The sequence below is a fragment of the Mus caroli genome, chromosome 18, assembly GCF_900094665.2.
Source record: "Mus caroli chromosome 18, CAROLI_EIJ_v1.1, whole genome shotgun sequence".
Taxonomy (NCBI): Eukaryota; Metazoa; Chordata; class Mammalia; order Rodentia; family Muridae; genus Mus; species Mus caroli.
This window is the reverse complement of record NC_034587.1, coordinates 16,901,668-16,912,846: the sequence shown is the minus strand read 5'-3', so window position 1 is coordinate 16,912,846 and position 11,179 is coordinate 16,901,668. Positions and strand designations below refer to the sequence as shown.

The 11,179-nt window shown below is 42.0% G+C and overlaps 1 protein-coding gene across 1 annotated transcript in view; it reads left to right on the top strand.

The window, feature by feature from the left end:
• The window catches only part of B4galt6 (beta-1,4-galactosyltransferase 6), a 58,932-nt gene extending 55,713 nt beyond the window's left edge, over nt 1-3,219 (top strand). Inside the window, exons 7-9 of the mRNA XM_021150701.2 lie at nt 1,740-1,862; nt 2,041-2,142; nt 2,606-3,219. Of these exons, the coding sequence (XP_021006360.1) occupies nt 1,740-1,862; nt 2,041-2,142; nt 2,606-2,753 (373 nt within the window). The 3' untranslated portion in view covers nt 2,754-3,219. The remainder of the gene's footprint in view (nt 1-1,739; nt 1,863-2,040; nt 2,143-2,605) is intronic.
• Nucleotides 3,220-11,179: the final 7,960 nt, after the last annotated feature.

Sequence of the window (11,179 nt, the reverse complement as noted above, 5' to 3'; positions counted from 1 at the left end):
GAGAGAGAGGGAGAGAGAGGGAGAGAGAGGGAGAGAGAGAGAGAAAGTAGTGCAGGGTTTGTTTTTTGTTTTGTTTTGTTTTTTTCCTTCTTTTATGGCTGACAAAAAAACCAATTGTGGCCTGGCAGTGGTGGCACATACCTTTAATCCCAGCACTTGGGAGGCAGATGGAGGCGGATTTCTGAGTTCAAGGCCAGCCTGGTCTACAGAGTGAGTTCCAGGACAGCCAGGGCTATACAGAAAAACCCTGTCTTGAATACCGCCTCCCCCCCCCCCAAAAAAAACCCATTGTGTATACATATTCTAAAAAATAGCAACACATGTTGGTGGGTGTGGGTGAGGCAGGCATGTAATTAGCCCAGCCTGTGGGGATGAATGAAGGTTCTTCAAAAGCAGCAATCCCATATTCATTGGAGCAGTCCAAAGGCTCAGACAGAGGGAGGAAGCTTGTTAAGTAGTCACAAAGTTGCAGGTCAGGGTATGCGCAGGTCTATGACCAGACAGTGGTCATGAGTAGATGCTCACAGAGATGGCTTCGCTCTGACCCAGGACCTGCTGGCTTTAGTCTCCTATTACAGTGTAAGATAAGTGCTATTATTAAAATTTTGTTCTTCTTCTTCTTTTTTTAAAATGGTATTGTTTAATATATTCCTGATACTTTCATTTAACTTTTTTGTTGTTGTTGTTGTATACAGAATACAACTCCCAAAAGTTGTTCTAAATGTTTCAAAGTTTGACCAGATCCTTGGAATTTGAGTTAAAGAAAGTAGGGAAAATAATACTTAAATTAAAAATACTTTCATAAATACTAGTGTTTTAAAAATAAAAATATTTGGGGCTGGTGTGATGGCTCAGCAGATGAAAGTGTTTGCAAGCCAGCCTGACTGCCTGAGTTTGATTTCTAGAACCCATGTGGTAGAAGAGGGAACTGACTCACATAGGTGGTCCTCTGTCTCCACCCCTTGACTCCCACAAGTGGTCCTCTGACAACCCCACCACCACCACTACCACCTTGAGCTGTAGCATGGCACCACCCACAATAAGTATGTGAAAAAAATGTTTTAAAAGTATGTATTAAATATCCACGAGTATTTTGTGAGTTTAATCCAAACAGGTAAAAGTTAATTTTAGAAATAGAAATTCATTTAAAAACTAAATGTGTTTATTCCTGATTTATATTTTTGTTTGTTTGCTTTTTGTTTTTTCAAGACAGGGTTTCTCTGTGTAGTCCTGGCTGTCCTGGAACTCATTTTGTAGACCAGGCTGGCCTCGAACTCAGAAATCTGCCTGCCTCTGCCTCCCAAGTGCTGGGATTAAAGGCGTGCGCCACCACTGCCGGGCTCTGATTTATATTTTTACTTATTCTGTTCTGTGTAATACATAATATAAAGTCAGTTAATATTTTAAAATGTTTTCAGCTTAGCAAAATCTAACATTGCATCGACAGTTACTAATATGTTTAAGCATGGGGTTTTTTTGTGTGTGTGTGAGAGAGAAGATTATGCACATTTTGAAAAATGGGTCTTGAGTCATAAAATAAAAGTATTAGTGGATTTCATTTGACATGCATGTTTTGATTTTACATTTGACTTAAGTACTTGCTTTGATATCCTATAAAAGTATTTTATTTTCCAGTTCACATCCCCCAAAATCTACAAGTCTATAGTGTATGAGAGGTGGGGCAGGGCATGTGTGACCGTCCTGATGGATGGGGAACGCTGTGTCCTCTTCTCTTCCAGTCTTCCCTATAAGGAGTTTTTTGGTGGGGTGAGTGGCCTGACGGTGGAGCAATTCAGGAAGATCAACGGCTTTCCCAATGCCTTCTGGGGATGGGGAGGAGAGGACGATGACCTTTGGAACAGGTACGTCAAGGACGAGTGGCTTGGTAACTCAGGTCTGAATTTTGTCTGTATTTGGTAAATCACACCCCTCTTAAGAAAGGAGGCTGGGTTGGGAAGCTTTGGAATGTTTCAGATTTGTTTTTGTTGTTTCCTCTTTTTGTCTTGGAATTCATTTAATTCATTTTATGTTATCCTGCAGAGTTCACTACGCTGGCTACAATGTAACCCGGCCAGAAGGGAACTTGGGAAAATACATATCTATTCCTCATCACCATCGAGGGGAAGTACAGTTCTTAGGACGGTGAGTGTGATGTCATCTTGAGACTTCGGGGCTTCCAAATTAATATGCTGCATGTTGTTGTTGTTTTAAAGGAAGGAACTTTCTTTCATAATCAAAGGTCTCTGGCAAATGTTTTTGGGTTGCAGTTATAGGGTGTGTGTCTGTGTGTGTATGTGGGGGGTGGTCTATATATGTTTGTGTCTGTGTGGCATGTGTGTATGTGTGTGTATATAGAGGGAGAGACAGATGTAGACAATCATGCCTATGTTCATATCAAGTTAACTTCTTATTTTTAGAATGTTTCCCTTACTTAAAATATAATCTAACTTGTGATAGTATAAAATTCTCTCTCTTTAAGGTAACCTGTTTTTGACTAGTCTAATTTAAAATAATGGCTTAGAGAGTTTAAAGCATGCCTTTACTATAAGAATGCCTCAGAATATATTTTCCTCTTTTGAACACATTTCCCACTGTTTTCCCTTAGGTATAAATTACTTCGGTATTCCAAGGAGCGGCAGTACATCGATGGACTGAACAATTTATTATACACACCCAAAATACTGGTTGATAGGCTGTATACAAATATATCTGTAAACCTCATGCCAGAATTAGCTCCAATTGAAGACTATTAAAAGAAGTCATTCTCATGGTGGGGTAGACCACAGTGCTGGATCATGAACTTGGCTTGGAGTGCCCTCACCGTGGGAGTTAGAGATTGGGGTGTATCTCAGTGTCCCGGTCTGTAAAAAGAGCCAGCAATCTTTAATGTTTACAGCGCGGGCTCCATCCGTCACACTCTCCCACTCTCCCCCTGCTGGGAGCGTCCCCCCATGGCAAGCACTGTAGATATAAGAACCCATTGCTTGGGACTGGAAGTGAAGAAAACTCCCTACACAGAGAAGATTTTTATACTGAAATCTATAATTTAATTCAAGAGAATGCTTTTATTTCCGTTCAAACATATTTTGTACATATGTGATGTAAATTAAATGTGTTCAAATTGTTGGAAAACAAGATGTCACAATTTTGCATGTAATTGGTTATGCCTTCATTGGACTTTTATAGACATTTTTTATTCGCATGGGGAAAAATGTAAATTTATGTCGCCAAACAAAGGTTAAGCCTTGTGTGAAATGAAGGGACTGTCAGCGACAGACAAAGATAATATAGTAACCGTTCTGTCCTATTGGTGTTCAGCTTTAGACCTTCAGCCTCATGGGAGGAGGCACGGTCCTCTGAGGGCTTTGAAGGAAGGAAGGACTTGCGTAACTTTTCTTCCTGCCACGATTACCTGTTTTGTTTTGTCTATTTTTTCCCTTGCTTGCAGTCTCATCAGATCTTGCCAAGTCAACAGCCATATTGTTTATGCATACTGCATGAGTATTACCAAGAAAACCTTCAGAGTTGTAAAGTGACGTGCTGTACAGGACTTCTTCATGTTAAATGTCTCTATGTACCTCCGCGTGTCAGGGATCTTGTGCCTCAAAAAAACGTTCCCAAGGTTGTGTTTATACACGGTATATATATTTTTTTCAATCTCATAATGAAAACATTATTATTCCCACCTTAGAAGAACCAAAAGAGGGTATCTTCTTTTAAAAACTTTTTTTTTTGAAAGAATGACTTTATGGAAAATCCAGTAGTGCTTATACAGATGAATTATACTATTAGATGAGAGATTAGATGCTCTATTTTTATGAAGATAAATGCTTAGATTAAAACAAACTTCAACTTTAATTCTCAGACATACATGGTTCCCTTTCACATCAGCTAGTCACTCCTACTGCTTTTTTCACTTTTAAGAAATCTCTGGTGTTATCCAATTTTTTTTTTTTTCACTACAAGTATAATTTAATTCACACCACCACCACCATGGTGCTGGGTATTGAGCCGAGGGCCTATAGACTTACCTTACAATCATTAATTGACTGTGTGGATATTGTGACTTCTGCTCACCCTCCACACTTGGGTGAGGTTTTCAATGACCAGACAACAACAAAGCCCAAATAGTGTTCTTACTTTGAAAATTATTGATTATAAAAATTCTTGAAAAATAGCCTATATTCACATGTAAGATCTTATCTCTCATATTTAAACAAATTTAGAACAACATCGTCTGTCAAGTGAACCCTAAGAGTGAGAGAATTCTGGATGTGAGAAACTTTGCTCCCCTTGTCTAATGTTGAGAGCTTAGCTTTCAATTGTCATTGTCTGTCATAGTTTTGGTAATGCTGATGACCACAAGTCAAACCCTACAGTAATAACTAAAATTCTTGCACTGGAGAAGACAGATGCCCTGTCGTGACAGCAACCTCTCCGTGCTTATTCTTAGAACTGCTTCTAAAATATTTACTTCCCAACTTTTTTAGCTACTCAAAAGAGAGTGAAAAAAAAAATCTCAACTTCTGGAGATGAAGATTTTTGTATGTTATCAGCTTATGTTCTGTCTCCTGTGGCCAATGAAGTGTTTAATTTGACCGAATGACAGCAGAATGTAATGTTAAGGCGGGTGAGACAGGGCTCTTTGGTCCCTCCTTACAGTGCTGTGGGAGGCTGTGCCATGTGGAATCTTATTGGAGGACACACACTTCATAATGTGGCGGGCTGTCCACAGTGGGGTGCCTTTTGCATTGATACTCAGTTCACAGTTTTAGGAAATTTCAGAACTGGTCATCTGCCTTACTTTCTTAGGTTAAGTCTGGAATTAATATGGCTTCCGGAATTGGATGTAAGTAATTTTGCTATATCTTCGTGTTGCATCTGCAATGTCAGCTTGTGAGAACCACCTTTTCTAATTCAGACCTGGGTATGTTTCCATGGATGACAGTTTTGCCTAGTTACCATGACCACATGACAATAAATCTCTTTCTTACATACTAGCACAAGCAGGCAGTCTGATAGAATCAAATCTATTTGGTGGCTTTGCACTGGGTGTCTGTCTCCCATCCGCTGCCTGGCTGACTGGTATTTAAAGGCGGGTTTTGTTTTTTTGTTTTGTTTTTTCCTAAACAACTTAAATCAAGAAAGTTGAAACTTATCTGAAATTAGGAAGAACACCCTCTGGGAACTTATCTGTTAGATGGCTTAGTCTCAAATCTAGTGTGGTCCCAGCTGCTGGGAGGTCCTTGTGGCATTGGGGAAATGATATGGTGCCTTTGAACTAAAGAAAGAAATCATGGCTGATGGGGAGAAAGTTCCTACATTCATTGATTTCCCACATTCTGTCTGATTTTCAATGAAGTTAAGTATTTGCCAAATTAGGGTTTTAATGAGGTGGCTTCCACAGCCCCCTTTTTATATTTATTTTCAGTTGTAGACCCTTGAGATGGCTCAGGGTGTAAAGGTGCCTGCACCAAGCCTGACAACCTGCATTTGATCCCTGGGACCCACACTGTAGAAGGAGAGACCTCCCCTTACACAGTATTCTCAGATTTCCATATGTGTAAGCACACACATGTACACACACACACAGCAAATTAAAAAGTAAAAGTTAAATTTCTGAATTTTAAGTACAAAATTATCTATTAAAAATTCCTATCCCAGCTCTCCAGAAGCAGGGGCAGGTTCTCTGAGTTCAAGGCCAGCCTGGTCTACAGAATGAGTTTCAAGACAGTTGGGCCTACACAGAGAAACCCTGTTTCAAAAACACCAAAAACTCCTATTCCAATTGATACTGATAACCCTTGTAAAAGGAAATGGAAGAATTATCAATACAATATTGCCCCTTGGGAGATCCCTGGGGGGAATCAGATTTGTGTCATTGTATCTGTCCTGTTTCTTTATGTACCTTTCAGATAAATAACACTCTAGATTTCTTGCCTTGGATTTGCAGATTTGTTATTTGAGAAGCAAATTGTCATGGTGTTTTTGGGAAGGTGGAAGTGTACTTAAGGTTATTTATTAAGATATGGAAGTAAGTGCATTGACGTAAATGCTAGTGATTCCTTGCTGTCTTTTTTTTTTTTTTTTTTTTTTTTTTTTTTTTTTTTATGGACATTTTTTTACTTTTTTTATCATTGTCTTTTATGAAATATAATGTTCTAAAGATTTTGTGTGGTGATGTCATTGTTTTATCTCAGAATGTCTTGGGGGGTTATCTGGTTTTCTTCTCCCTAAATTTTGAGAGAATTGTTGATGCCTTAGTAGATGTTAAGAACATTCTGAAAATATGCACATGGAGATCAGAGCTTAAATACACTCAGTGCTCACCATGACTCCCTCCAAAACACACTGTCATTTAGTACTCATCCGTACACTTGGTAACCCATGATATCAAGTGTTTTCCCCACAAATGTGAAGACCTGAGGTTGTTCCTCGAAGCCATGATATTCTGGACATGGTAACTCATCGCAGATCCCGTGGTGAGATGGGAAGTGGAGACAGGAAGATGCCTGAGTCTTTAGTGCCAGCCAGCCTGATACAAACAACAACGAGCAACAAAAAAGATCCTGACTTAAGCAGAAGCAAGGGGCGGTGAAGTTGTCCTCTGACCTCCACCTGCAAGCTGTGGGATGGTGCAGATGCATATGCACATACACATCCCCACCAACAACAAACACAAGAGCTGTGTTCTCACCTGTAGCCTTCACTTTCTTTTCTAGGTGCAGCTTCTGGGAACCAAACTGAAAGTTATAGTTAACTAATTTTTCAGATATTAAGTCATCTTAAAGATATTTAAAGAAAAGCAGTCAAATTTCAAACACCTCGGGGCTAGATTTGTTTAGTACTGGCTTCATCATGCTTTTGTGGACTTACTATTTCTGTACTGAATTTCTGTACTAATAGTTAGACAACTTGTGAACTGCAGGTTATCACTGCATAGCACAAATGATGTCAGTCATTAACCACCATTTAACCAATTAGTCATAAATTTTAATTAGGTTATCTTGCCTAAGGTGCATAGCTCTGGTGTGTGTTCAGAGAACAGGGCTTTCTTAAATCAAGTGTTACTGTGGATGGAACTAAGAACCTCTAAAAGAGCACTCTACCACTGAGCTATATTCCCAGGCTATTATTTTGATTTTCTGAGATAGTTCCCAGGCTGCTCTAGGACTGACTGTGTGGCCCAGACTGGCCTCCTTATTATTCTGGTGCCTCAGTCTCTCAAGTGCTGGGATTACAAGGATATGCATCTATACTTGGAGGTTGAATTTAATAGCCATGAGTTTATTTTTGGTTCTGTCTTTAAATACATGTTGGGACCAAATGGTTTTATCTAGAGAAGGCTCTATTTGTAAGGAGTCTTATACTTTATCACTCTTGATTAAAATGACCTCAGAACAAAGTGATTTGCAACTACAGTATAATTAAGGGGAGGAAGAGGAAAGAAAGGAAAGTGTGGGGAGGGAAGAGAAAACGGTTTGGACAAGAAAACTGAACTCTTTCTCAACATGTTCTGTTTTGTTGACAAGGTCTCCTGTATCCCAGGTTGGCCTTGAGGCTCATGTGTGGCCAAAGCCAGCCTAGGACTCCTGATCCTCCTGCATCCATCTCCCAAGTGCTGGGAATGACTGGGGTGATGCCCTTCCAGAGGACTAGAGAGTTCAGTAAGCAAGCACCAGCTGCTTATCAACATGCCCAGACTTCAGACAGTCTTATAATACAGTTTGATGTGCTTGAAATATATTATTAATTTAATCTTTACTGTTTCCACTTGTGTTCTAGAGGCTCTTCGTGGTAGTTTGAATATTCAGCCCAGGGAGTGGCATGATTTGGAGGTGTGGCCTTGTTGGAGGAAGTGTGCCACCATGGTGTGGGCTTTAAGACCCTCATCCTATCTGCATGGAAGCAAGTCTTCTGTTTCCTTTCGGAACAAGATGTAGAACTCTCAGCTTCTCTAGCTCCATGCCTGCCTGGATGCTGCCATGCTCCCACCTTAATAATAATGTACTGAACCTCTGAATCTATAAGGCAACCACAATTAAATGTTGTCCTTAGAAGAGCTGCCTTGGTCATGGTGTCTTTGCACAGCAGTAAAACCCTAACCAAGATACTCTTGAAGGGGCAGCAGACACTCTGACCTTCAAGAAGTATCCGTTTTCTGAGCATAAAACCAGTAGAGTGTTAGACCTGAAGAACACGTGCCATCAATGAGGCTGCACTTGGTGATTCTCGTTCCTGAGTGTCACGTCACTGTAGGAGTGACTCTTCTCCATTTGTAGACTGCTTCCCAGCTCTAAACATGGACTCTGAAAGGGTAGTTGAAATGATTGTTCTTCTGCAATAGACTAACATGCCAGTAAACTCTATTGAGGTTTGGTCTATCACTATGTGTTATAAAGCTAAATACTGGCCCCCAAAATCTGGTTGTCTCCAGGGACAAGGAGATCATCCCACACAAGTGATATGCATGTAACCGTGCCCACCCTGCCTCCTCCAAGTTATCCTTCATTGGTAAATGAAGATGCCTACAGCCTGTAGTTGGGCCAAAGAGGTAGGCAGGGCTTCAGTTCCCGGGTTTGGGACCTGAAGCAGAGACCAGGGAGAGGAGAGAGAAATGGAAAAAGGAGAAGACACTATGGAGTAGGTGAGTCATGAAAACATGGCCATGAGAGCTGGCCAATTGGAGTAAGAGTGACCCCCAACAGAACAGGCAAGCTATAACTCAGGGTTATTGATAAGGAAGTAGACACTAATAGCTTAGAAGGTTGATATCTGCCCAGCTCTAGTGCTTTAAGGGCTTCTCATCAATATGAAGGTTTTGTGTGTTTTATCTGGGAACTAAACAAAGGTGGTGTAGAAAGCCCCGACTGAGATTAATTTTTACCACAACAGACTCCTAGGAAGGCTCTGTGGGAAGACTCAGACCAGACAGATAAAGGCCATTAGCCAGCAAACAGTAAGCTGTGAAAGCTGAATGGTTCTCAGTTCTGTGAGCTGCTGGAGAATTATGGGAAGAATTAGGTAAGCTAACACGTGGAAGACACTTGGCATTCCCAGCAAGAACTTGATTTGTATGAAACCAGTTCCTGACTTTACCTTGAAAGCCTTTCTTCCCTGCCAATGGCCTAGGTTATGTTTAAGAAATATTTGGCAGGGAGTCCTTTGACTCTCAGAAGTTTTGACAGTGGTTATACATATTGCACAAACAATTAGTAAAACTGGCAACGGTCCTTGATTGACACGTGCCAGGAGTAGTAGTAGGAGTAGAAACGTGGCCAAGTAACAGGTGTTTAGGAGTAAATATAATAGTTTCTTCACCACTAGCTAATGTCAAAGGGCCATGTAAGAAGAAAGGGAAGAAACATACCACATCTTCACCATGCCAAGTCAGTATCATTGCTCTCTCAACACTGTGTACACACACATGCACACGAATGCCGACCTGTGAAAGGTAGCCTGGTTCCTGGCTGAGCTAAAGCTTGAAACCTTGGAAACCCTGAAGGGATGGTAGGCACCAGGCCCCTGCCACTAGCTGCAGTCCCTCATAGATTTGTGGCCATCAGTCATGTAAGGGCAACACCCCAAGCCCCTCCGCAGGTAGAGGACTAGTGGACATGACCTATGGTCACATAGGCTCAGACAGATCTCCATTTTAATGAGGTACCTAAAGGCCTGCAGGGCTTAGCCAATAAGCTTTCCTTCCCAGAAACTCCTCCCTGCAAAAGGTGTTTAACTTCAGGCTCACCCTGAGAAATGGGGTATGGTTTTACTCAGCCACTTTATCCTCCATGACAATAAATGACTTAAAACCATGGACTGCCTCTTTTCACTGGGATCCACCGTGGAGAACCATGGAGAAGGCCTTTGCCTATAGAGAGTAGAAGACCTCTAATCTCCCATAGAAGACCTCTCTGTGCTCCTAGCCACGGCCCCCACCAAGTTCAATACTGCCACCCGTCAAGCCATAGACTCTCCCCTCAGGATCCTCCTCCACCCCCGCCCCTCTTCCCCGAGCCAGATCCAGCCCATGGGTCCCCACTTCATTTTCAGCTCTTCTGAGGCTTCCAGCGGAACGTGGGTGTCTGAGAGCCTGAGAACTAGATGGGCTTGTTGCAGGCCCGGGGGACCCTCAAGCCAGTTCTGGCTGTCCTGCACCTCAGACTGTGTTGCCCCACCCTAGGGGCTGGCCTACCGCCCAACACTCCCTCATCCCACCCTCTGCGACTGTGAGGGGTAAATGTGGTCGACTTCCCGTGTCTGGCCTCCCCAAGTGGCCATGCCCTGTGGCAGAGCAGACGTGGGACCCAAAACTCTATGCGCGCGCGCGCACACACACACACACACACACAAGCACACAAACACACAATCATGGTAAATGGTTGTTACAAAATGATCATGAGTTCCTTTTTGTGGTGATCCCTGTGCCTCAGACCCCTGACAGGACAACAGGCATACTCTACCACACCTGGCCTCTTTGATTTTTCTTATTTTAACGTGCTTTGACTGTCTTGTAGGACAGGGCCAGCTTACAAAATGGTTAATGAAGAGAATGTTTCACTTATTACATTCTAAGCTCTTTCACATCTATGCAGACACATGAGTAGGTTCAGAGTGAAAGTAGATTCACTTTGCATTTCCAAGAGAGGGTCCAAGCAGAGCAGGCAAACTGCAGTGCTTGGCACTCCTGCTCATTCGCACATGGCTGAAGGAATTTTGAAGATTTCCTGAAGTTCATACATCCCAGGACTTAACAACCTACAAAATCCTTGCTAGAAGTCAATTTACCACAAGATCCCCTCCTCCCTCTAGGGAAGATGTGATCAGCATTCACTCCCTCCTCAAAAGGTGCCAATCCCAACCCAACCTTATATGCCACCTTCGTCCACCCTGGAGAGCCAGTGGGTCTATTAAGGTTATTTACATAGCATGAGGGACCATAAAGCAGCCACACCGGAAAGGGTTTACCCCATGTGATGGTGACCTCCCCGTGGTCCCATAGATGGCACACCTTTTTCCTACCTTTCCCCAGTTTATATATTAGCTATGGGCCATCAAGGCAGAACCATGTACAAATGGCTAGAAGGAGTGGCCAGATACTCAGGCTGAGGGTTAGTGACTTTCTCATCTTCCTTCTGGGGGGAACATTAACAGTATTAATATTAATCAAGATGACCTC